Source organism: Ixodes scapularis, unplaced genomic scaffold (genome assembly GCF_016920785.2).
Source record: "Ixodes scapularis isolate PalLabHiFi unplaced genomic scaffold, ASM1692078v2 PGA_scaffold8__174_contigs__length_109621045, whole genome shotgun sequence".
Lineage (NCBI taxonomy): Eukaryota > Metazoa > Arthropoda > Arachnida > Ixodida > Ixodidae > Ixodes > Ixodes scapularis.
This window is the reverse complement of record NW_024609883.1, coordinates 77,928,993-77,955,651: the sequence shown is the minus strand read 5'-3', so window position 1 is coordinate 77,955,651 and position 26,659 is coordinate 77,928,993. Positions and strand designations below refer to the sequence as shown.

Genomic DNA, 26,659 nt, shown 5'->3' with positions numbered 1-26,659 from the left:
TTCTGTACAAGAGCCACTTTATTTCAGTGTAATCACCTAGTACGCAGAACTGTACAAAAACACGATACGAGATCTCCAGACATTTTTTCTTTCATTATTTCGTCGTGAGGAGAAAACGCCCTTGCCCCACCCCGCAACATTTTTGACACGTCCGTTTAGATTTTCTTCCTCAATTCGCAACACTTCAACATGGGAAAAAAACGACAGCGTGGCAGACAATCACACCTCCGCAATCAGTTCTAGAATACAAAAAGACTGTGCACCCGTCTCGTGAAAATTCCAAGCGGTGCTACACGCCAACGCCCAAAATTCGCATCGGTGGCTCGCATCACCCGCAGTATACTCGGCGTAGACTACCTTCCGCTACTTTGTCGAAGCTGGCATAGCTTCTGCAGTGCTGCAGCCACGAGACCACACGGCTTCGTCTTGCTAAGGTGTCCGAAACGCGTCTTCGTCCGGTGTGCTTAGCAGCCCACACACCGAAAGCGGTCTCAAAGTAGCAACAAACAATGTTGCGGAAGCGGTCGTGTTATGTTGTCGCACGTAGCGACCTTGGCTGCTTAAATTTTCAGAAACTGTCGAGCTGAAGAGCGTCCTGTAACAAAACAGGCATCTGCCCCATGAGACGCCACTGTGACGCCGCTGACATCGCAGCCCGCAACAACACGACGCTTGTGACGTCGTCTGGCGGAAATCGCTACTTTTTAGGACGCGGTACACACGTCAGCTGGATACACGCTCCAGGCGCCATAGTCTCGCTTTTCATTGCCATATGCTTGTGCAACCTGCCTTCGCAGAGTTGGAGTAGTGCGGAAGCTGCGTCAGCCTCGACAACGTAGCGCGAAATGGTCGACGCCGAGAACAGCTCCACCGGACCAACTGTTGGGCGACAAACACAAGCAAGTCCGACAAAAGATGCGGCCGCGTGAGCGCGGTCGAATCGTCTTTGATACCTTTCACTCGCATCCGCGTTTAAAGTTGGCCAACGATCGGCATGGTGAACCTACGCCGTTCGGAGCGTCGGCTACTTTGCTGTGGCGGCTGCTGTCGTCACTTCTTCAGACTTGTACTTGACACTTGGGACTGGGAACGCTCTTGTACGACGAACCCGACGCGCAATGAAATTAAGATTACCCTCTCTCTGCAATCACTTTCAGAGCCGACCTTGAAGAGAGATAGATTTATGCGGCTGTCGTACCAAACCTCAACTCGACCAACGAGCCTCGCGATTTTCGCGGCCCTTGTCGGCCCCCCCGTAGCGCGAGCAACCTAGTGCGGTAACTAGTGGGATTGCTTTTTTTCCCCTTCTCTTTTCGTTAATAAAGACTAGAAATGCCCCTGCTAGACGACCAAAAAGTCCTTGAGAAGGATGGAACGGCGTTTTTCCGCAATGTCCATCTGGTTTTCGAGGTCCTGTGGGGTGCAAAAGAACAAACAAGAACGTGGTCAAGCCATGTCTCAGTAAGAACAACGTAGGAGTGTACGGGAACAGTGCCTTTTCGGCCTTCGACCCGAGGCAGTAGGACTTAGAGGAATGCACACGTTTCGTACATCTGAAGTGGTGGCTGAATGAAAATGGCACACATTTAAACGGAAATCAGTGAACCCGCCTTTACAGTAAGTGCAAATGTTACACAAAGACTCGCTCATTTGTAGCAAAGGAATAGCCGTAGCAGCCACTGCACCCAAGGGACATAGTGACACGAAGATTTGTCGGTTCGATTGACTGAAGGGGCGGTGCAACGGTATTTAGCTGGAACGTATTTCGCTCTACACGACCTTACTGGCACTAGTGGGACCCAAGCAAACTCGCACACCATGCCACTGACCAAAGAACTTCTTTGTTGCGAGGTAATTCCGAGGATAAAAGCGAGTGTTTCATTTCAATCTCTCCTTCGCGAAACTCAACGTCGTAGCTCAGAGGTCGCAGTGTTGGGACAGTCCACCGAGTGACGGTATTTTAATGCGGCTCGTAGACTGAACCGAAGGATTGCGTGGGCCCTTGATTTTGGCTCGCGATAATCAATAGCTCGACAAGCACTCGGGTAGTGGCTCGTGTCCAATCACTGCAACGACGACAATGGCCGAACCCTAACAATGTCTGCAACTCGAAGCGTGTCCTGTGCTTTGCCAACCCCGTCGCATGGCTGTGATAAACATTGACAGCGTATAATCAGCTCCAGATCACGTGGCCGCTTGGCCTCGCTGCGACTTGAGAGGGTGAAGGCCGCCCTTTTTGCTTCAATTTTTTCTGAGACTACCGCTAAACTAACGCACATTTCATAGGTTACAAGTGTTGGGGATTAATTCTAGGCGGTATTAGTGCAAAGTGCCAAGATTGTTGCACGACCCCTCGAAGGCCCATTTCCACAGTACCGCTTGACTGAGGACTTACTTCGGCTTACGACCACGGGCCTTTTAGTGCATCCACGCTTTGTAGGAAACGTGGCAACCAATGCAAGGAGTACCCTGGCACACAGTATACAAAGCACGGATGTGTAGATGACTTGTGCTCGCTTCACAACGTAACACGGTCATATGGCACTGCGTGAATGGGCCTCGAGAAAAGAAAAAAAAAAAAGGAATGACAGGTAGACTCACCCCCCGGTCCGTCGTCTCCGCCCGCTCCACCTTCCAGGAGAGATTCTCAATCTCCGCTTCCAGCGTTGCCTGCTGGTACTCAAACTGCACAAAAGAAAGAAAAGCGGCGAAGATTGGTGGCGTAAAGCAGCGCTGACAAGCAGCTGACGTGTTGCCCCAAAACAAAATGAATTTATATATAAAAAAAAAAATTAATTTTCGAAGTTTGGAAAAGTAAAGAATGGTATCCCCCTCTTCAATATTCTATGGTAAACTTTATTTTTAGCACTTTTTTAAAATATTACTAATCCTGAATTTAAAAAAAGGAAAGAGGAAACAATTTTGGCAAATTAGAACTTGCCAGAATGGTTTTCCTAGCAGTAGTTTCCGAACGCCTGACAAACGAAATTGTGTGCCTCTCGGCACTGACACCCATTGTTACGATAATGAGTGGACGCTTACAGGAACGTGACTACAGGTGCAGAGTAATTAATCTTGGAAATTGCAGGCCACTGACTCCATATGAACTGCTACTTGGCCACCCTACAGTCACTTTCATTCAGTTGTCCAGCTTCCAACACGAGCATGCACACGCAGCTAAAGCATGACAAGGGCAACGAATGCGTGTTGGAGGTCGGGCGCCTCCAAAAAATGGCGAGCCGTCCTCGTCCCGTCTGCGACTATAGCATTCTTGAGTCCAAGAGCAGGCTTTGCCTTCTTTTTTGCTGGTTTCCTTCTTCGAATTGCTATTTATTCATTTATGTGCTCATGAACCGCCGATGCCTCCATTATTGGGGAGGAGGAGCGACCGTGATGCCCCAAGCGGTTAACTTTAGAACTACACGGATGGGGACAACAAATGCAATGACTCCGCGCTCGGTCGACATAACCGAACGCGGCGTCGGCGTTCGGCTGGAGTTCCCTGTTCTCCGGTGAGGGGGAGGAGGGGCTCTTTTGTTTCCACTCCAGCCTGCATGAACAATGCAGCATGCACGGTTCCAGGTTAGCACAAGCCGAAGTGGGTCAAGCACACATTCTCCGAGGATAGATCCGGCACTTAACGTTGCTTCGTCGATTATTAGTATTTTTTACATTAAACTGTGCCCCGTGCTCTATTGTAGAAGATGACATGGACATGCCCATAAGGCCTGTGGGCACGAGCACAGGCCTTATGTTAAGTAAACACCGAGGGGTAAACAAACCGGTCAGAGCGCTTCCTATAGTTCAATCTCCTGCCCAATAACGCTATATTGGACTACGGGGCTTTCAAAAGCACGCCAATACTTTCCCGAGGACCCAAAAATGATAGACGTCGCTTCTTGTTTACCCTGGCCGCACGCAAGGTCTACGATCGCAGCATCTGTGGCAGGAACAACGATGGGAACATCCGCATCGACAAGCGCGAATGAATCAAAGTTTTCCTTGGCGGCTTTGCCGACATGTTTCCACACACTCCTGTAGAGATCATTGCAGCTACGGGAATCGCGCGTCGGCTCGACAAGTATGCTCGCAAAAGATAAACCGACGTGTGCAAAGCAGTTGGCGATCATTTATTCATTCATGAGAAACTTCTCGAACCCATTTAATATGCTTTGCTTGTTCTGCAAAACGGTGGACAGTGTCGAACAGCTGATGCCAGCACATTGAATTCTTTGGCGATTTCAGACTAAGGCATACCACTTTTCTCAACCTCGCAGCTCCAAGCGACTTTCGGTAAACAGTCCTAACTTCCCATACGACGCACGTGTGCGTGCATACACCACAGGCGCGCGCGTCGAAGGCTCCCGAAGGGATGATCTCCTCCGGGCTCCAACGCTCCCTTGACCTGCTTCTGACAGAGTTGGGCAGTGCCGGCCGTCGGCGCCGTAAGTAGAATCGGAATATGGACCCCACTCCTGCCACTCCCTGCCTGCATCTCCAAGTCGGCACATCGGCATCGGAAGCGAAGCTCTGCACGCTCTGCCCTCCGTCACCCGTTTACTCTGTTTTCTTGTTAGCTGTTTTCCCAGTTTGCTGTTTGCCTCGGTGGAGAAGGGGGAGGGAATGCAGGGGTCTTTGTGCACCTCCATGTAGGCTTGAGTGTTTTTGGCACCGCGGCTTTCGTAATAAGTGTGGTCGGTCGCCGATACACTTAGAATATTACGGTTAAAAATGTGCGCATTTCGGTCGGGACCACATAGAACTTCATTAAAAGAGGAAATTCGAAAAAACCAATTTGGTTATAACAACGGATTACTGTAGTAGTTTTAAATTACCATATAGACTGGAATATAGGTCGACCCCCTAATTTACAAGTTGCAAAAAGCGAGAAAAGGTGTTTATGGCAAGAAAATGCAACATTACCTAGGTAACGAAATCGGCCAAGTATACGGAAGGACGAGAAAACACTGCACATCTATTTAATTGCTTTTTACACAATAAAACAGGAAGTGCGCGAGATTACTACTCAGATTCTTCAGAACCTTTGTCCGACGACGAGTTCACTAACGCAGTTCAAAAGGACGATGCTGTCCCTTTCAATTGTGCCCTCGAGAGCCTGGAGGAACAAGCGACCTCGACAGCTTTTGTACGGATGCGCTCCGACGTCACAGGTAACGAACGATCTGGCGCACAGATACCGAATAAAATTTGCCACCTTTGTTTCTAATTCGAGGTACACTGCAGTCGTTCCACAAAATGAAGTTTTCTTCGTCTTGCTGCACGCCGCCAGTTTTTGTCTCCGGCTTCGCCGGTAGTGCATACTTTTCTCCGGTACACAAAACCCTCGCTGTGCTGCAAGATTCCTGTGGATCTCTGCATAGGTGATTGCCTTCTTAAAGGCTACCATAAACTGTCTTCTACTTCCGCTCATTATCACTCCAGAAGCAGCAACGGTAGATGTAACAAACCGAGGAGCACAAGTGAAAGTGAATCGTGACCATCGTGACAAGTGGACGAGTACTAGGTGATTGCAAAGAAAAACAAAATGGCAACTTCAGCCACCTAGTGTAACGAGATTATTTTTGTTTTCCCGCGAATAACCGTTATATAAGACGAAAGACAACTTTTTTCAGGTCCATTTAAAAAAAAAAAAAATTCGATCTATATTCCAGTTTACACGGTATTAAGTTGGACACAGCCAAGACAAGCGAACACTGACTAATAGTTTTGATGCACTTCATCAAAGAGTTTATGCTTCATCAAAGATTTTAAGCTCAGATTATTATACACGGTTATATGGCTACCATTCGAGGGCATTACACTGTGTTCCAGAACCCTCTTGTGCTTGGAAAATGGTTTTCAAGAAACCCTCGGACTCCATACCAGATTTGCAGGAAGCTCAGAATGCATGTTTATTTGTGCCAAAGCAAGTAATGGTGCGACGTGCCAACTACCGCAGAAAGAGGCCGGCACATGCAAAAGCCTTGATGTCAGACTCACCAGCTCTTTCCTGGGACCAGGGTCCATGAAGTAGGCATAGGGATATGTGTACTGGAGGCTATAGCGGCACTGCAACAACGCACAAAACCAGACTTAGGTCTCTGGTAAACAAAGCAAACCTCAGGAGGCTAAACAAAATTAGTAACAATAACAAAATCTCGTACAGAAAACACAAAAGTGCATCTCATCTGCAAGTGTACAAACAAGTTGCTCTGCAAGTCAATCACCCGCACATCAACCAAAGAAAGCTCTAAAGTGGCACAGCAGGCGAGTTAGTTCGTGACTAGAAAAAATATATGTACAGCGCACAAAAAAAAGAAAAAGGACAAGACAATGTCGTTTGTACTTCTCAGTCTAAACCTTTTCTTTTCGTGCTCCATATTTATTTTTCTAGTCAAAAGATGAGAATAGAGTTACATACACTCCCTCTCACAAGATGTCTTCAGCACTAGCAAAGGCACAGCTGTAAGAGCGGCGCTCTGCGGAATACGTGGTTTGCACAAGCTCTTGCACAGGGAAAGCATTTTGCAAGCAACACGTTCACGCTTGTACGTCTGCTAGCACTAAACCCAGCTTGTGAAATAGAGTATAGAATGGTGCGGGGTGACCTAGAAAGCACAATGGAGCTAAATAGGATAAAGAAAAAGGCGAAAAAAAGAGGGTCTTATGATGACCGAGCTGGCAGAAACAAGCAGTTTTGTTTTGAGTTGAACTCGCATGTTAAAGATGGTTCACATCACAGATGCGACTGCTTACAACCGTGTGCCTTAAATCCTCTTAGCGACGGGAGAGCACACTGGCGCCATCTGTCGGGTAGCTGCGGAACACTCGGCATTTCTGTACATTCTCTTAATGTTTTCACGCATAAGTTTTTTTTTTTTTTTTTTTTGCTTGGAAAACTTTGGACAGTGTTACAATCAATTATTTTTTTATAAATAATACATAGATTTGTTTTATTTCGCAAATGCCACAAAACCTTCGCTCGGTGAAATGTAGTTCCAGGGCCACCTTATAGATGGTGCCAGCGTGTTCTCCCGTCCAGAGCCGTATATGTAGAGAGTTTGGTCAATGGGAGGCGCGGGCAGAGCCAGGGTGTGCGGTAGACTCGGAAAGAGGGCTTGGCATGCTCTCTTGACCAACCAGAAGCCGAAAAGAATCCCCTAGCGGTGGTAGCAAGAAACAGTTCTGAGCCGATCGATCATCGAAGGCATCGAAGGTCTATGTTCGTATATGGTTTTAATAAGTGCGTAAGAGTGAAGTGTAGTAACTCTTTGTGGTTGAAAATAGGTTCTACGTGTTGCTTCATCATGATCATGCAGAAAGATGTAAGAAACGAATGCGCCGCTCAACTCTGTTTTGCACGGACAGAGTGTGACCGCTCTGACGGCAGATTCCCGGCGCTCGGCGTAAGGATTATGTCGATCTTTTTGCTAGTCGCACTGTTCCACCATCATTTTAGATGAGTGTGATTGAAACGTCACGTGTACCATATTTTCAGCCATCAAGAGTTACTCCAATGCAGTTATCAGGTTTGTTTCTCGCGACCACCGCCAGGGTATTTTTTCCGGCTTTTGGTTGGTCACATTCGAATTTCTGAAGACGCCCTGGAACACGCCCAGCCCGCTTTCGGCCAATGGCGCCGCTTCATTTGTCTCCTATACTTCCCAACGAATGGCCAAACTCTCTACATATACGGCTCTGCTCCCGTCGTAAGAGATCACGGAAGAGACCATGTAAAAACCCGATTGTCTTTTTGTCCGGCCGCAAGAGGCCCAAGCACCCACCTTGGCCAAGAGGGCCACCGCGTCAAGCAGGTACTGCCAATCGATCCATGTCCCTTGGTTGGCCATCACCTTCTCGTTGATGCGGTTCTTGATCTTGCGCAGCGTCATCTCCTCCAGTCGCAGGCTCTTGGCGTGGTTCTCCCACTGGGGGAACATGGAACATGGAAGCACATGGAACTTGGGACGCCCTCGTAACATACGTCCAAGCTTCACGGTCCCCGCATTCGCTAAGGGAACCAGTAACCGGCAGCTACGGCATTCGGAACGAAAAGGGAGTGGTGATAATTAACCTCGCTACCCAAGCCTCAAAAATGATGTTTGCAAACTGCCAATGTTGTGGAGTGTGTAGGCCTCAAAAATGTGCAGGTAGCAAAGCAAGTGTTCAGAATGTTACTCCGACAGACCTGACATAATGTGTGGGATCGTACCCAGGTAAACCATGGCTTTTCGATGGAGCCTGTAGGGTTTAAACTGACGTACTGAGTCTTTTTGTTTTCTTCAAAAGACCCAGAAAAAAATACAGTATCCTAATAATATGGGAAGCAAGGACATTATATTGCTGGAATGACAAGACAAACTGTCCCTTCAGAGTAATGCATAGTTAAAATATATTTGGGAATAATTTCAGAACGAAGGAAATAATTTAAAAATACTTGACCGAACACAACAAAATAAGAGCAGAAATCAGAACTGCAAAGCCCGAGAAATTGCAGTTTCATTTTCGAGAATTTGCAAAAAAAAAAAGATGGGGAAAGCAAACGTTGGACGCAGGCAGGCCTCGGACACCACAGCACATGACTTCAGTGATGTGATTGGCCTAAGCCATTTTGGAGCACCTTTTGGAGCAGCCAAAACAGTGTTTTGGAGCAGCAAATGTGACCTTTGGAGCAGCCAAGACAGTGTTTTGGAGCAGCAAAAGTGGCTTTTGGAGCAGCCAAAACAGTGTTTCGGAGCAGAAAAAGTGACTTTTGGAGGAGATATTGTTAGAAAAATAAATAGTTGTTGTAAGTGCTGGACAAACGAAGGACACTTTGTGTTGTGTTCTGATGCGTGTGACGTGTTGGGGTGGAATTCGCTGCCTGTGTTTTTGCCGCTGTAGGCGTTGCCGAGCAATTAAAAAAAAACAACAAAAAACTTATCTTTTACTGGTTCCCGACGTGGCAGATTTTTATAAAATGTAAGCAAACGTAAAACAATGAATTGCAAGCGTCCCGGCTGGTGCCTCTCGTGCAATCATATTCACATGCACGTGAGGGCAACTTCGGCAGGTTTGCAGTTACACGTGCTTCGTCGCGTGAGCGGAGACAACGGCAGTTCGACCGAAACCGAAACCATGCCACTCCGCTCCGTCGCCAACTGGTTCCCAAAATAGTATGCAAAATGTAACTGTCCAGCACACGACAATAAACAGACCAGCGGCACGTGCTTGCCAGGCCGGCAGGCGAGGTACAGGCTAAACACACAGAAAAAAAGACCCTGAGCGTATCGATGCAAGACACTGCGAATCAGGGTCAAAAAGTTCTTGGAGCGCTTTGCGCAACGACTGAACTCGAGACAAACAAGCGCGGTGTGCGGGTTCAGCGTGCAGACCATTGCCTTCTTTGCTTTTGCTCACTTCTCGTCATCAACTTTCTTTCGCGGCAGATTTTCCACGTACCGGGGTCCCTCTCGAAAGAAAGTCCACCGAGAGGAACCTAGATAATCAAAACTTCGCCAAGCAGTCATTGAGTTAAAGAGGGGTTTTTATAGCGACGTATGATTTAAACAAGAGCAGGAATGTCGATGCGTTTCAGTTTAGAAAGCGCCACATCTGCAGCGACGTGGGGACGGCAACACACAACATCGCGCGACCACGGCGACTGCGGTCGCGCGAGCGCTTCAGCTCACGAAGTAACTCTCGCCGCGCAAAAACGTGGTTTTGTTTCGCAGCATGACGGCATGTCTGGAACCCGGCACACTAACTAACGTCGGAGCGTTCGCACATGCCCGCGTCTATTGCTAAAAAATTAAAAAAAAGAAAAAAAGAAAAAAAAAAGACCCGAGACGACGAGAGCGCGAAACGCGAACGGCGGAAAAAACCATGCAAGACCGAATAGACGATTGATGCAGGGTACTTTGTGTCGGGCGGCGTCTTGTGCCACCTAGCTCACGTATGCTCAATTACAGTTCTCAGCTTAGTTTCGTTTTTGAAAGGCGACCAAAATTGTTTTTTTGGCGCAGGCTTGGCGCAGATTAGCCATATTTTGGCGAAATGTAGCAGGATGTAGCAGAGTTAGCCCCTTGGCGCAGTTTGGCGCAATTGGCGCAGCAATCACATCACTGGACTTTCACAAAGGCACGAAACCGAGAAAGTTGTTTGCAAATGCCCACGACAGCAGGCGTAAGCTCTCTCGCTCAAAGTAGAAGAGGTACTTTTTCAGTAAGCTCACTCGCTCAAAGTAGAAGAGGTACTTTTTCAGCGCTTCCCTCGCCTGGGCGTGGGCAGACTCGTTGGCAATGTTGGGGTTCTCCTTGTATCGGCTGCACTCGTAGTATTCACTACCGTGGGTCTTCCAATCTAGACAAAAAAGAAAAGCCAAACAAAAAATGAGGTTTTATGGCTTTCAACAGAAGCTTGGACACTCCCCCTCCCCTCCCCTCCCCCCCAAAAAAAACAAAAAACAAAAACAACAACATAGTTATGACAGCTTGGATGAGCCAAGTATGTCACAAAACGCACTTTCAGCAAACAAATTAAAATAAAGTACCCCTTGACGTTTTTTTGTTTGTTTTTTCATTTCCAAAAGATGTGTTTTAGTGTTTGAGTTTTCTTTTCAAAGGAGCAGTACAAAGAAAGAGTCAATGTGCAATTTTTTTTTTTTTCTTATTAACTGGTGGGAGCACATACAGTGTTTGCAGGCTGTTCAGGTTTAAAGGGATACTTCAACGAAATTTGAAATATTCCCGTCGTGTTCAAAAATAGGTTGGATATGATCCACAATATCCGTAAATGACAATCGCACGTTTGTATTTTGTTCCTGGTGGCTGTATTTTTTGTTATTAACGGCCCACTCTGGCAAGCGCTCGGAGAAGGCCCAGCGGAGACCACGTGACATCCAACGCAATCGTGACGTAGGTCGTCTCAAGACGAGCAAAGCTACGGCGAGGCTGACGTCGAGAGGATGGCCTAGTCGTTCCAGCCACCGAAGCGGCTGCTTTTGTACGAATTTTGAGTGACGGGCTAATCTTCTATAATCTTCTAGGGGGACAATAGCGACTTCTGAGACACACAAAAGGCATTCTCGGGAAGAGGGGAGTTCCTCGTTCCCCCCTTCTCTCGTCGTGGCCGGAGACGAGACAACCTCCGTCACTAGCTGTCAAGGTTCCTAGACGAGCATTACAAACGAGGCGTTAGCGACATCCACCAGGTGCTCTTTGCTAATCGTTTAATTCGTTTTAAAATTCCTTTTCGTGACTTTTTTAACAAGATATTGGTATGTTCCATGTGATACTGCTCTTTTGAACACATAGAGACCAAAAAATGAGCGCCAAAATTTCGTTGTAGTATCCCTTTAAAGTCATCAAATGAAAATACTGAGGGCAAAAAGTTGCCACCACCCATTCGATTTCACTGTGGCATGCCTGCTTCCGTGCCATTCCGGCGGTTTCAGATTCGTAACCGGAGGTACTTTACAGAGCTTCTCCGTCTGACGACGAGCTCTCGTCCGCTGAATTTAATTCTGTAAAATGTTAGAATCCTGAATCGAAAAAGCCTGTGCTCCCGTTGGCACTACCGCCAGAGAGGCCGTCAAGCGAAGCGAGCATTATCATGTGCGTCGAGCATTTACTTTAAAAAGTATAAATAGCCCACCAAAGTGAAACACTGTGCGATTATAATGTTTTTGATTCGCAAAAACAGACCAAATGGCAACACCTCCGCGGTGCAAGCAGTTACACGTTTAGACGGGCCTTTCAAATGTGTACTCATAGACAAACATGTACGGCGATGACCGTCAAAGGGGTAATGCAATATTTACGCCGCGACACTTGTTTTGAGTCTGGAGTGAGCTTGTCCAGATCGAGCACGCTGGCTCAAAAAATCATCCCTGTCTGGAGGTTGATGCAAGATATCTTAAGATGACTGTGCGAATGTCAGTGACGTCAAAATAGAGGTGATCTAGTAAGCCTCCCATTGGCAGGAACGAATACGGAGGAGAGGTATGCCCACCCCATACCTCCCCTCTGTACCTCTGCCTCGTCTGTGCACTGACAAAAGGTGCAAGAAAAAAATGCGGAGAGGAGGGTGGCCACTACGCTGCACCCACAGCTTCAATTAAATCGCATCTGGCGAAAAAATGTTGCATTCATTAATTTTTTTTAAAGGAAAATGCATTTTAAGACAAACAAAACAGAGGTACAGGCACAAAAAGAAAAAAAGGAGGTTTAGCAAGACAAATTTTGTTTCATGGGGATAAAACACAATATGGCACAAATTCAACGAAAAAGAAATTCCGAATGCTTGAAACGCGTCACAAACCTACCTCCCAGGCACATCCAGCAGAAGTCATATTTACAGCTGTAGCATTGCTGCAACAAACAAAGAATCAATAGATGAGCGTGCATTTTGACAGCATACTCATCACTCGTATGCAGACTATTAAAAGCTCTGCACCAGAGTGAAATTTCATGCTTCTCCAGATTTTCAGGAAACTCACCATGTGATTGCACCCTCCGTTCTTTTCTATACAAATGTGGCACTTGGGGCACTGCAAAACCAAACCACCAGAATGAACAATCTACGATCTAAAAATACAAAAGGGAAAAGCTTCCAACACAAAAACTTTAAAACAAACAGGAAAAAAAAAAAAAAAAGCATGTATAACAATATTTTGTGGAGTGCCAAACTTTAGAGGATGAGATGCTTCAGTTTTTGGAGCTCCCACTTGTGCAATAATGTGCTCAAAATTAGAACCAGTACACCAAAGGCCATAGTTAAATCTCCCGAGGAAAGTGACTCAAAGCATGTGTAACGTCTAATCAGAAATCTCCCCTGCTTTGACAGTGTATTGCCCCAATTCTTAGGCATTTCATCGACAATTCCTCATTTTCCCCTGTTTGTTGCCCCCCAGAAACACCACACATTTCCTAAACCTGGAGATGCCCCCCCAGATCACTACCAATAGCCCAATCTGGGGACTGTTCTTCCCCACCCCCCCAGATTAGAGACCCCCAACCTGGGGACTTCTTCCCCATATTCCAAATCTGGGAAAGACTATGAAAGAGGGTGAGCTCACATCTTTCGTATGAGCGGAGATATAGTTGGCAGTCTCTGAGTCGTCGGCACACTTGGTGATCCATTTCTTGATAGTCTCGCAGTCCGCCGGAGCATGGTAGTCTGTACCGCACCGGAAGCTGCCAACAAGAACAGAAGGAAAAGAAGAGCACTTTTAGAGCTTGCTGCAAATCAGTCTGTAACCCGCTAAGTATATTCAGTTTCATGTGCGCACATCACAATAAATAAATGGCACGAAACACAAACTATTCTGGTCTCCTCCCTCCCCAATTGTGAAAATAGCAAAGAGATTAGCATTTATGACGCAGACACTGATTACCAGATGCACAAATGTACTTCTATTCCGGCGGCATCACTGGCATACCTGCCAACCTTGCAACACAAAAATTCGGGAGACTGCCGTGAAGAGGCACTCTGCACGAATCACACTGTCTTTGCAGTTGTTTTGGAGTAAACTGCCGGTGGTGCCCTGCCCTTCTACGGCACGAGCATGGTTCTGATGCTTTCGTGAAGCGATCTGTACCTTGATGTCAAGCTTGCCGCCGTGCGAAACGCTCACACATCACGGGCGCACATGGTACAGAATTCATACTTGTCAGCTTTCTGCGAAACGACAACGCCCGGAAACTCAGTCGCGTATGATCTTAGAAATACTTGCAAGTACTTCGTGGCTTTTGAGAGTGTCATCGATCGTTCCAAGAGATCAGTGGTTCCAACTAAACTCAGGGAAACACGAAAAGTAGTTTGGCGTTCCGCACCTCACTCGACGACCTGACAAAGCCAACTGAAGCCTAGCGCAACCGTGGTCATATAAGCCGTGTTCCAAAATGCGCTCTAATTCAGGAGTAGAGGTTTCGTACCTTGGTGTTTGAAAATCTACCCTCGTTTTACGCTACTGCTCCAAGTTGTCACGTGGTAACCCGCCGGAGTAACCTAAACCTACTCTCGAGTAACTCGCAATGACACACGCGTGATAATTATAGCAATAAGGCGTCATAAAAAAAAAAAATTATGGCAGACATTTTTTGCGAGAGATCTGAGGTCGCGCCCGTACAATCGGGAAATGTGATCGAAATTCGGGAGGCTCCCAGAAAATTCGGGAGAGTTGGCAGGTATGCACTGGTGTCCTTGGGTTGAGTCTGGAACTTGGCCTACAATTGCAAAACAATGAAAGCAAAACCTGTTTCCAGTTTCGCCATAGCTTTTAAATTATGCGATCCTTATTTTTCAGATAATACTGATGTCTACTCAAAATGAAAGGTTGAGAAAATTCAACGTTTTCTACCATTTCTTTATTTGTAAAGCTGAACACGGCCAGGGAATGTGTTTGGGATTTGTATGGATTGAAAACTTTACATAAACACTGTCTCGAGTGTCAGCGGGTGAACCCTTGAAATTACTATTTGATTATAGTTGCAGACAGAATAAACGAAAGAAAGCAATGAACGAGGGCCAGAGACTGCGCATCTGAAAGAGGTGCTCCCGACTCTTGTCCCATCAGTGATTATAGTAAGCGATTTCCTAAACATTTTTATTGAAGAAATGCTATCTGTTATTGGCAGCATGCATTTGACTCAGAGTCAAAGATATATAAAGAAAACATATTTTTGAAATTGTGTTTTCTGAAGATTGGCAGGTGCACATCATCTTGTCCTGAAGGATTTTTGTTAAATAAGTCCGTCTTATCTTGAAATATTGCCTTGGAAACAAAGTAAAATGGGTCTGTGGATGTTTTTTGTTATTTTATATTTGAGTGAACTATTTACACAATTTACACACTTTACTGTTTTATGAAAGCCATATTTCCACTTGCACATATCCAACCTTCATAATTTTTTATTTCTCTGGCAGGGGTATGTTTGAGATATGCAATAAAGGGTATAAATATATGAAATATGGCATCAGGTGATTTTCTAATTCCAGTAGTTCAATTTGTCATAATCCTTTCCATAATCTTTGCAAGTAAAATTTTAAATATTAGCAAAACTTATTAGGTTACACCAAAACCAGGTACATATTTGTAGTCAGATTGTAACGGCAGATAAGCCATGAAAATTTCATTTGAATTGAATCAAGTTATATAACAAAAAGCTCTGGTAGTGTTGCCCGTTAAGTTACGTGGAATTTTTGTCTCAAGTGCTAGCAATACACTCAGCTGTTGTCTGAACTCTCCGCAGCACGCAACACATTGTTCCTTCTCTCGCAAATATTCCATAAAAGCAGGGCACAGGAAAAAAATGATTCTCGCACAATTTCTCTTCTCTAGACGACTCTGTAAAGTAATTCGGAAGTAGTTCCTAACCAAAAGGTAGTCTTGCAGTGCTTGCAGATGACCCTCTTGCTCTTCTGCTCTTTGGCTTGGATAATAATGTTGCAGTTGAGGCCGGGACAAAACCGCAGCTCTGGATGGCTCTGGACAAGAGAAAGTTGCGTTACAGTTCCGTTTTGTTGGGTAAGGCAAGATTGAAGGCAAGCTTGATATACCCGAACGTAGTCCGAGAACATAAACTGCTGGTACTTCTCCCTCAGCGACGATTTGTTCAGCATGCTGAGGACGAAGTCCTCCGGAACCAGGATATTGCAGTACTGGCCCATGCATTCTATTGCTGGAAAGGGGCAGAAGAGACGACATGTCACAAAACACTTGACTCGAAGGCAACCCTAACTACATCAAAAGAAGGCTCCCAACTAACCGACGTCCAGTTACCCTTAGCTTTTTCGGTAAAGCAAGAGGCAGAATACCACAGCCTGCCTTTTCGCCGCGAAGGCAAGGAGTGACGCATCACGCTAGCAGTGTAGCCGACGCCTGTTCTGCCTCAAGTCGTTCCTCGAGTTGACAGTCTGATGAAACTTCGGCAGTAGTTGGGACGCCACGACGACAGCGAGGTCTGCATTTCCTCATACTCTTACAACAGCAGCTGTTAGTGGCACGTTGCACGCTTACCCAGGCACCAATTCAGTTTCCCCACTAAATTTAGCGGAAAAATTGATGTCGCATGACCTACGCAGGAATTCAGTTTCCCCACTAAATGTGGTGGGAAAATTGATGTCACGTGACCCGATGTCATGGGACGCACAGACAAATTTAGGTTCCCCACTGGATTTAGCTGAACAATTGACGTACAGTGACCTTCGCACCAATTCAGTCTCCCCGCTAAATTCGGCGGGAAGACACGTCACGGCCCTGCCGCCGCTGTCCAAACGCATCACTTCGTGCAATCGTTGCCCAAGTTGCTTCCAGCGCCAACCGCCGGAATCGTGACGCCGTACAACAAGACAGTCCGGCTTCTGAGACATCATTTGTCCCCACTTGAGGACCGCTTTGGTGGGACGGGACACTAAATGCACCGGTCGGCGACGCTTTCCAGGCACTTTAGTAGCGTCTGATTGGCCACTAAATGAGCTATGCTTCTGAGTAGCACTTGAGGCATCCCGTAGCTTAAAACCATTGTTGCCAGTTGCCCGAAGCTTCATCCGAAATCGCAAAGAAATCTGGCTTATCCTACTGGAAATGTTTAAAACAGTCCGCGACAGAGCAAAATGACATGGCCAGAGCTTCCCCACGCAATACCTAGCGTAAAATTTCGAGAGAATGCCCGCCCCTGGGAAATCGCTCATCCCATTTTTCTGGCAAAATATCTGTAACATAATAATTCCAAAACATTGCCCGCACCCGTCCCCCCTCCGATTCCTGTCGGATATCAGGCACTGTCTGGCGGGAATTCCATCAAATGCGCAATTTGCTGCACCGGTACGTCTGATGAGCGAGTTCATAGTGGGTTCCCATGTTTTTGTCCGGGATCTGCACGTGCGATATCGTCTCCCATAACACGCGAGTTGTTCCCGCGTGTATGTTGCACCGTGAAATGCGAATCTGCTGCGTCTGCAATCTGCGGTATCTGCCCCGTGACATAAAGTTTGTAGCGGACTCCCGCATCTTTGTCCGCGATCTTGATTTTACTCGAGTTGGTCCCGCATGCATATTGCATCGGGAAATATGGGTCTGCTGCGTTCAAAATCCGCGGTAATTGTTTTTTTTAGCAAATTCCCACATTGGTGTCCGCAATCTGCACGCACGATAATGGTTCCTGTGACAGGCAAGTTTGTAGCGGGTTCCCACGTGTTCATTGCACCCTAAAACTAGAGTCTGCTGCGTCTGTGATTTGCACTATTCATTCCCGTGAGATGTGAGTTCTCGGTGGGTTTCCGTGGGTCCTTCGCACCATGAAACGCGAATCTGCCGCAACCGCGACCTGCAGTATCTTTTCCCGTGACACAGGAGTTCGTAGCAAATTCCCGCATGTTTATCGCAGTGTGAAACGCAAATTTGCAGTGTCTGCGACCTGCGGTATCAATTCCCACGAGAGGTGGTTTGTAGCCAGTGCCAGAGAGTTTATCATTATATTTTCGATAAAGTTTCGCTGTGGCATCCCCAACGATTGCCAACCCCAAGTTTTTTACCATTTATCTCTCCATTATGGGTGGGCATTCTTTCGGAGCCTCACGGTATAGTTCAGTAAGTTGCATTTTCTAATCGTAATCATCGCCACAGGCGACTGTTTTCTGCTTGGCAACAAGATGGCTGCACCCACAAAAAAAGCCTGGGGTGTAGATACTCTAAGCATAGCTTATTCAGTGACTCTAGGTCTTACCCTGACTCTAGGGGGGCAACTCTAGGAGGCTCAGTGACTAGGGGTTTTACCGGTGGATATGCCCTGGAGGATCTGTATCTCGAAGTGCATGGCCCAGCAGTCAGGGCAGAAGTAGTGACCGCAGGCCAGACCCCTAAAGCGGTCCCCAGGAGAATTCTGGAGGCAGATGGGGCACTGGACAGACGGACTGTTGCGGATCGTCTGCAAATGTCAGCAGGGAGAGAGCGAGTCGCAGTGCGTCCGACGAGCCCCGTGGTGGTTGCAGCTGGCCAGTTTCGAATGTGTGAGACCGTTAAGGTGGCAGCACTATTGGTATATTCGCTCGTACCCTTATACGAGGCACGAGGAATGTCAGAGAAGACACGGTTCAAAGTCTGAGTGGCTTCAGTAAGCCATTGGTTAACCTGCCATGAAATGTGGAAATTTGTGTCTGCTGTAACATGGCGGTTGGACCAGTGCCACGTAACTGCTCACTTGGGGGACTCCAGAGCTCGACTATGCCACACATCATGAAGCAATGAACTAAGAGATTTACAAACATTCTCACAGCTACGCTGCTAAAATGGATGGCCGATTCATTTGAGTGTTCAGAAACCCCCCCCTGAGATCAAGGTCACACCGCCCATAGAGTGGAGCAGCAGTTCTCAAACTTTTAACTCTTGAGCAACTTCCTATTTACCTTAAAGGGATACTGACAGGGTATTTATGCTTGCCACGGTTTTTATTTTGTACATGACATATGAGAGCCCAACTACGCTGAACACAATCTGCGGCTTGAAATTTGTTTTCTTTCAGCCCGAAAACCACCGATCAAAAGAACTGGCTGGCTTGAGTAGCGCTCACTCTCCTCTTCGTGGTCACGTGCCATTTTCTATGGCTTAGACACAACCACCAAAGATAATCATAGTCGTGGGTCCATTGAAGGCACACACTAAATACTAGAAATGGACAAAAAATGTGATACCCATTTTTTGAGGCTTCTAAAGAGCTGCAAACACATTGAGTGAAAAAAACAAAAAAAGTTGCACAGCCACGTGAATTTTGGTATCTTTTTACTCTATATTCTTCCTCCCCAGTCCAGTTTCGGTTTCGAGCAGTTGCGTTTTTGACTTTATTAAAAATTAGGGTTGTGCGAATATTCAAAATTTCGAATAGTAGTTTCGAGTAATACACTATTTGATATTCGCTTCAAGAAGAACTGCACTATTCGCGTTTTTCAAAGTGTTGATTGCAGTGGTTTAGCCCCATTGAGTGTGCTCCTTACCTAGCACCGGTGCACTGCAGAGAAGCAATACCCGCGAAAACGAGCTCCACGGGTTGCTTCTCTGCATTAAATAGGTGCTTGGTAAGAAGCGCACTCAACGGGGTAACCCGCTGCGATAAACACTAGGAAAAATATGAATATCGCAACTGCGTGCCTGGAAGGAAAGCATACATTCAAAGCGGGATGGTGCACGCGTGCCGGCTGTATTTGAAAATAAATGAAAACTTTGTGGATGTATATATTTACACTGTAGTAAAAGTTACAAATTAAACTGACTTATGCAAGAGCATTGTTAGGCAGAGGTGCTTTTACAACCTGCATTCATCATGCATGATTCATTCCTTTTTGACTCTCGATTAAAGGAAGAATATTTCGTATAGCAAGATTTGTAAATTCACTCAATTGGGTATAGTTGGCCATTTTTATAGGATTCATTTTATGTCCAATCCGTCGTTTACTTGCCATCCCAAGACATCAGACCTTCTGAGGTTACAGTTCATAAATCTAGATAGATTAAACTTAGCTTTTAGATGAACAAATGGAACAACCTTCACAAGTTTAGCAGGGTTTTTGTCTAAGCATTATGCAATGGTAGTGAAAGGCAGGAAAAAACTATTCGATATTTGAATCGAAATTATTCGGCCAAAACCATTATTCGCTTCGAACTCAAAAACCACCATTCGCACACGACTATTAAAAGTATATGCAACACAGTAGCAAAATATTGATCGGGTAGTCTTCTGACACCATAGCCAAAACTACAGCTACAAAAAATAAAAAAAAGTTTTGGGGGGGGGTGTCAGCGTCCCTTTAAATGGCAGCCGAGGAGGCCCTCCCAGCCTTGTCATTGATGGAATAGAGCACCGCGGAAGCTGACCTTGTAAAGAATAATCTGCATACATTATTATGTACATACAATAATGTGTTTGGCTCACTTATGCATCATAGGGTGGCTCATCTGGTAAAATAGAACTTGGACCGGAAAACCTATTTACTTGGGGCAAGAAACAGTCAAGCACATTTGGGAACTCAAGGAACCTGTGAGATTTTCAGAGTTCCTCGGAACCCAGTTTGAGAACCCCTACAGTAGAGAATAAGGTGAATTGAGGCAAAATGTAGCCATCGACGATTCAAGCAGCCCCAATATGGGATGGTGTTTTCATTGTCAAATTTAAACTATACTTCGTCTTACCCTACGATGGACTAAAGGTGAAAGCTATGGACCGCCGGATCCAATCACAAGCCACTAAGAAATTGTGCGGTATTTCGCTTCGATGCCTCCGATCAGTGATGAGAAGACGGGTGGATAGTGGTCCGAATCGAAGAGCACTTAGTGACTCAACAATTTTACATTGAAAAGAAAGCCACGACATATAGGCTCTTTGCAGCGTCGAAGCTATAGGAATGATGCGGTGCTTTTGAATTCGAGCAATATTCGTCCACCCCTAATCAATGTTAAGCGTGTCATAGTACACCATGGAACGTGATTGGGCCTGGCGGCTTGTGGCTTTGGCCTTTAGTTCATCATAGGATGAGACAAAGTATAGAAGTTTGGAGAAAGAGACAGGAGAGAACTCAGAAGTACCAACGTGAGGGATTCTCACTGAAAAGGCGTATTGCTTTGAGCAAGCGAACTCGGGCATCCCATACAAAAAGACTAATAGAGAAGAAACAATTTAGGTAGCAAACAACCAACTTTGCACGGATTCTATCCAGGTGCTCACAGTTCAAACTAAACACGATGAAAACTCTGGTGCACTCCTTCACTGCAGGATCTCTACAATTCGTTTCACCTTGCGTGAAAGCAAAGCCAAAGCTACAAGCACGAGCATGTTGCCACGAACAATGCTTGTATTGCAAGAGCCTGCATGCTCAGCATGGACACCGCAAGCACGGAGATCGACCTTGTAGCTTCTACTATGCTTGCAGTTTGAGGGCAACGAAGTATAGCATAAAATCTGGCCGTGTCCGATTGCAGGGTCACTGACCTGCATATCTATCGCCGGTGGTCGAAGTGGCTTGATCCGGGCATCGGCGAGTGCTTGTGCTGCGTTCTGCTTGTACTTCTGGATCATCTCTTGCGCATTCCAGTTGTGCGTGTGTAGCAAGACTTTGGCGAGGGAGGGCATCACCTAAAAAAAAAAGAAGGCAGCGAAGAAGACGTTAGACAGGGCCACGAGTTCAATACCAACAAAGCAACATTTAGATCGCCTTCAAATGGCAAGTGCAACCTAAGTTTCATGTCCCAGTTTACGGGCTCCCTCTGCTACCTTACTGGCGGTTTTGTCAAGGTGCCTGGACGCAGAACCTTTGATTTCCGAACGAGAATAATACACTCATTTTAGGATGGTGTGGGCCAACATACAAACTCTAGCACAGTAGATCCCCTTAGGCTGCATTCACATGACTACAACCAGAGTGCAGAGAATCAAGCTTTGACTATTTTGATTGGTTAGAAGAGGTAAAGATAAGGAGAAAGGGTAAGTGTGATTGGTCCCTGCTCGATTTGAAGAGCTACAATCACATTCACTTAAACTCAGCCTTAGCTCCACCCCCCTGCCCTTTCAGACTTGGAAGGGTGGCCAAGAAGAGAATGAAGACTAAAGATCTCTGCAAAACATTTCAGGATGGCTGGAAATGTTTCTTTTTCCCTCTTTGCATCAAGTCAAAATGGGGGAAAGAGCATCCTTTTGTACGAAGTTCGGGCAATAAGTTGAACTAGAATGGACATAGAGGCAGTGGCATAGCCAGGAAGGAGATTTATAGGGCTTCAGCCCCCCCCTCCAAACCCCATCTGGCCCTATAATATACACATGCATCTTTCCACCCACCCCCTCCCCCCTTCTCTGCATCCCAAGTCATGGACATCCCAACCACCTCAGCCCCTACCCCCACAAAAACAAAAGAAATTCCTGGCTATGCTATTGCACAGAGGCAATGGTATTGGGTTCCCAATGGAGAGCCCTTGCGCATGGCTCAATTGCCTGCAGCTTTGCAGAAGGAAAAAAACTTCCTTTCTCTCCTTCCAGATTGCAGGTCAGAAAGGAGGTGTCAGGGGTGCTCTGCCCTGAAGGGAGGAAATGATTGGAAGGGGGAATTTGAAGGAGAAAAAAATAAACATAGAAAACGTGAGGTGTGTGTTACCCAACCTACTTTAGAATTCCTAAGAGAATTACTGCTGCAAAAAAGGCTTGTTACAAAGAGGCAGATCATAGCTCGCAGGACAAATAGCTACAGGCTCAATAAACTCAGAAACCTGCAGCTGTCAAAGGTATTATGAAAAAAAGAAAAAAAAGGAAAACCAGTATGAACTCATAAAACCATAGCAGTTCCATCGAAACGCTGGAGCAGCCCGACTTCCAGTGAAAAAACATAAACAAAAAAAAAAGACGGTTACACAGCTGCAGTTAACAATTAACTGAATCCAGTGCCTATAGACCTTTCCAGCAGCAGTCTCGAACGAAGCAGTTTACAGCGCGCGTCCCTGGTTTTGAGAGGGTACGTCAGTGTTGCCCAACTGTGCTGGGCTGTGGAGTTTCTTGTCAGTGGGCTGTGGCAGACTGTGTAGGCACACTTCCGGTCGCTGGTGGAAGCTAAATTGCCACATTCTATTTTTTCTTTTGTGTTCTATGGTGAATATAATTTTTGGGGGTTTCTAAGAATGCATTGTACTCTTTCTGGGAACAAGAACAAAGAAATGAAAGCTGTTTCGGTGAGTCCGTGTGCGACGGAACAAATGAAACTGGAATGTTTGTTTCATTTTACGTTGATCTTTCTACGGCACCATACACGCAGCCGTGTCAATCTACAAAGGTCTTAACCATAGAAAATATTTGACCACACAGGATATCCGAACTGCATGGTTATTCCCCGCCCACAACATGAAATTCAGAGTCTCATCAATCGAACAGCATATATTGTATGTATCTCATGGTGCAGCGTTATCCAAACAGGATTTGAGAAAGGTCTCAAATAACACAGCATATCCAGTATACAGTGTCGACGATAGTCACTTCACGACGATCGAATGGAATCCGGCGTGTTTTGGGGCACGTGTAGAAAAAAGCTGGTTGTTTGCACGTGTCTATTCCGTCCCCACACTCCGGACCCGACCCTATCAGCTATTTTTCGCAAAGTCCCGGAACACAAGCCGGGAAGGCTTTTTGGAGAACAAGGAGTTTTAGTAGTCCGTGCTTCCCCCCCTGCTAAGCCGCTCCGCTACCCGGAACTCTACAGCCAAGGCCATCGGCACGCAGGTGCAGTGGCGGTTTCTTTGTTGCAGAGGGCTTAGCGGAGGGGAGAACGCGGACTGCTAAAACTCCCTATTATCTCAACGTAAATAATCCTCCAAGAACGTCGAACTGCCCGCGTCGCCGGTTGCTTGACGTTCGCTCTCTTCGTTCGTTTCCTTCAAAGGCCAAGCGGGCTACGAGCCCTGGTATTCTCTGGTTCTCACAGTGGGAAGATAACACACAAAGGGCAAGCATCCTAAACAGGCAAACTAAGTAAAAACTTCAAAGAAAGGCCGACAAACTCCGAATGCACAATACAGGTGGGGGTCACGCTGACCGGGTTTCCACAGCTCAGGCAGGTGGCAGAAATTTCTGGCTGATAGGAGACGCTCGGTTCGCAAAATGGCGGCGGCCAGAGAGCTCTTTTCGCAGAGGTCTATACAGACAGGCACAGGTATTTAAAACTCCCTAGAAAACAACTGTTAAAAATTTGCCGAAGGCAACGTGCAGTTAAGAATGTTCAGCCTAGGAGACGAGTGTTCTGAACCGGCTGACCCGACATGAGGGGAAAATAAAAAAAAGAAACAAGAAAACTTCCATGATGGCTTGGAGCCAGTCGCCAATTTAGAACACACAGAACAATTTTAAAAACCAAACCAGGTCTTAAAACAACAGGGTTTGCCGCAGTCGTCCCAATAGGGTGCCTTGTGGGCTGATCGCACGAAGAGCCAGCCCTAAAAGCACCCAAGGTGGCTTTGGGTGCATTTAGGATTCATAGCCAGGACTGGGATCTTCTGAACACTCGCGTCGCAGAAGGTGTGCAACAAAGCAGCATTTCCCCAAATCGTAGCATACTTTCAGGGAATTGCAGCCCGATTCCCCAACAATCCTCAGAACTTACAAGGCCGACTGAAATTCCCCGACAATTCGGGGTTTCTCTTGTTGGTAGGCAGCTTAAATGTGTGGCTGGGCTGACGGACAGATACCTACCATCTGCGACATCTTTGTGGTACACTATCAAGACTAGCATAGTTTTCAAACCGCTCCAAAGCTGTAAACTTTACCTGCGCATATGCGTGTCATTGCTTGCCATCTCCTTCGCACGAAAGTGTGTGCAAAAGAGGTGCGAGACGAAGCCACGGATTCTCGCAGGACTGTGAAAGCTGCGCTAGCCTTGACATTGTAGCACAAAAACATTTATGCCGACATGAGTATACAGGTGCAAACAGAATGACAACACAAAAGAGCAGCGGCGAGACCTACACTCAGGCTGGCACAGATGACTTCGACGGACTCGTTGAGCAGACGCTCGACGTCTTCGATGGTCAGGCACTCAAACTCAAAGTACTCCGGGTCGAGTTTCCGCTGGTCTTGCTGGTCTATCTCTCCGTCCTCTGGGTAGTTGTAGTAGTCCTCGTAGCCTGCATCCGAGTCTGTGCTCAGCTCCAGGTCCGAGCCTGGCTCAGACATCTGCCACGACAAATTAACGATTGATTAACCAGTGAATGTGTGAAATAAAAAAAACATGAAAGCTTCTATGACTGCTTACTGCCACAGGCACCAATTTACAGTTTACAGGCAATACGTTTGTGATCACGCCCATGAAACAAGGCATTAAAATAACAGGTATGCTGCAGTCACCCCAGCTAGGCGCTTCGTAGGCTGCCATTCAGTAAAGCATTTTAAACAAGGTTTACTTTATTTCTATTGATTTAATAGTACTAACTCGCCCAATCAAGGCAGTGGGTGGAGAGGCACAGCATAACATGAATAAAACATAGCAATACAGAAGTCAAATTTGGGGGTTTTACGTGCAAAACCAACGAAGGGCGTCTGGCACGCCCCAGGGGAGGACTGAGGTTTAATTTGGACAGCCTGCGGATTTTATGATGTGTGACAAAAAGCTTGGTTACATGGTTGTTTCTCCGCAATAAGCCTCTGTCAGATTGCGGGCACCTTAGACGGGATTCGAACCTGCCACCTAGGGATCCATAGGCCGGTGCTGCAGTAGCATTCACAGTAGAGGGTCTGTTGACATCGACTACCCATGTGGGATCAGTTAAGCTTAAAATACTCAGACACGTCATAAAGCTACAACATACTTCAGTTCTTCCATTATACCAAAATCACCGCATGATACGAGCCGGGAAGATCAACACCATCTCTCTTGTGATGATTGAAACACAACATTGTGAAGACGACAGTAAAACGTCCGGTTACAACGAACGACTGTTGTTGAACACATATGGCTCCTGAAGTGACACATTACAAATGCGCGACCTACTGTTCCGAGGAAGAAGCCAGTGTGATGAAATGACCTCATATGTAAGCTATTCACTCAAGGCATGCTCAAACGGCTAAAGCCTTAGTATTTCGAGTATATCTGCCGAGTCACGCAAACGACGGACGAAGATACGAGTCAACCAACGACCGTGTATTTGAGTTTGAAATTCAGCAGGTCAGACTGTTCTCGGCATAAGCCAGGAAACTTGCGAAAGGAACCTTACCGTGCGATCCTAAAAATGAATTTCTCACAAAGGGTATCGCAAACGAAAGGAGAGGGGCAACCGTACCTGGAACGAATGCTGATAAACTTGGAACCTTTCCAAACTTTTAGCCTGCAGCCAACGAAAACAACCTCTCGGGACTTTCAACGCACACAGCGACCGTAGGCCCCAAGCAACAGCTATAGCAAAGCTAGTGAGAAAAAAAAAAAAGAAAAGTGAGCCAGAGAACAGTACGCTGCACGTTCGATAGTCTACCTTATTTACAAACCACTGATCTATTTTAGACGAGCGATAAGTTTGACGAGAGCGATAATGTAATCTCACATATCACGGGTCATATACAGGGCTCAACCGAACGAACAAAACACGGATCGACGAAGGCCGTAAACGTTAGTCAACAACCTTTCGGCATTAACTTGTCTGCTGTTTCCGTTTTTTTTTTTTTTTTTTCTCGTTCAAATATGCGGGCAGGTGGTCGAAGTAACGGCACAAATCGTAGCGCGGCGGTCCGCGCGATCTCGGATTACGGTCTGGGAGAAGTTGTGCGACCATGTCCTGGCTTTTCGGGTGTCAGTGCGTCGGAAAAGGGTTACTTACGGTGCTTTACAAAAACTCGGCGGCTCCTGTCGACGAAGGATCCGATGTTAAACGAGGATCAAAGTACCATCCTGTCTGGAGGTTAGGCTTACATTTCGCTAATAAAGCGCTCAGAAACAACAGAACTGAAAACGAACGCTCCCCCAGCTCCCCTCTGGGATCTCTTGTGTCCGCGACGTGCGAAACTGTCGTGATTTCGCAATCCTGAATGTTCCTATTCGTTTTTTCACTCAAAAACTCAAAAAGAAAAAAATATAAAATTATTAATTTTAATTTATTTAAAACTGGATGAAAAAAAAAGTTATTAGGCTACTAGTGAACGCGATTTTGAAGTTTTTAGCTCGTTTCAGG

The 26,659-nt window shown here is 46.3% G+C and overlaps 1 protein-coding gene across 3 annotated transcripts; it reads right to left on the bottom strand.

Moving 5' to 3' along the window:
* Positions 1 to 26,501, bottom strand: LOC8024816 (potential E3 ubiquitin-protein ligase ariadne-2). 3 transcript variants are annotated; one of them, XM_029975628.4, is made up of 14 exons: positions 26,309 to 26,501; positions 24,468 to 24,674; positions 20,961 to 21,104; positions 17,759 to 17,909; positions 15,541 to 15,662; positions 15,359 to 15,468; positions 13,058 to 13,175; positions 12,479 to 12,529; positions 12,305 to 12,350; positions 10,214 to 10,341; positions 7,785 to 7,928; positions 6,001 to 6,069; positions 2,602 to 2,685; positions 1 to 1,413 (listed from the first exon to the last, which is right to left on the bottom strand). In XM_029975628.4, the coding sequence occupies exons 2-14, from the start codon at positions 24,672 to 24,674 to the stop codon at positions 1,342 to 1,344; spliced, it is 1,446 nt and encodes a 481-aa protein (XP_029831488.2). In that variant the 5' UTR covers positions 26,309 to 26,501; the 3' UTR covers positions 1 to 1,341. The 3 variants fall into 3 exon arrangements, with proteins under 3 accessions (XP_029831488.2, XP_029831487.2, XP_040358662.1); XM_029975627.4 differs by having other exon boundaries at positions 10,175 to 10,341; positions 26,309 to 26,489; XM_040502728.2 differs by having other exon boundaries at positions 15,359 to 15,662; positions 26,309 to 26,477.
* Positions 26,502 to 26,659: the final 158 nt, after the last annotated feature.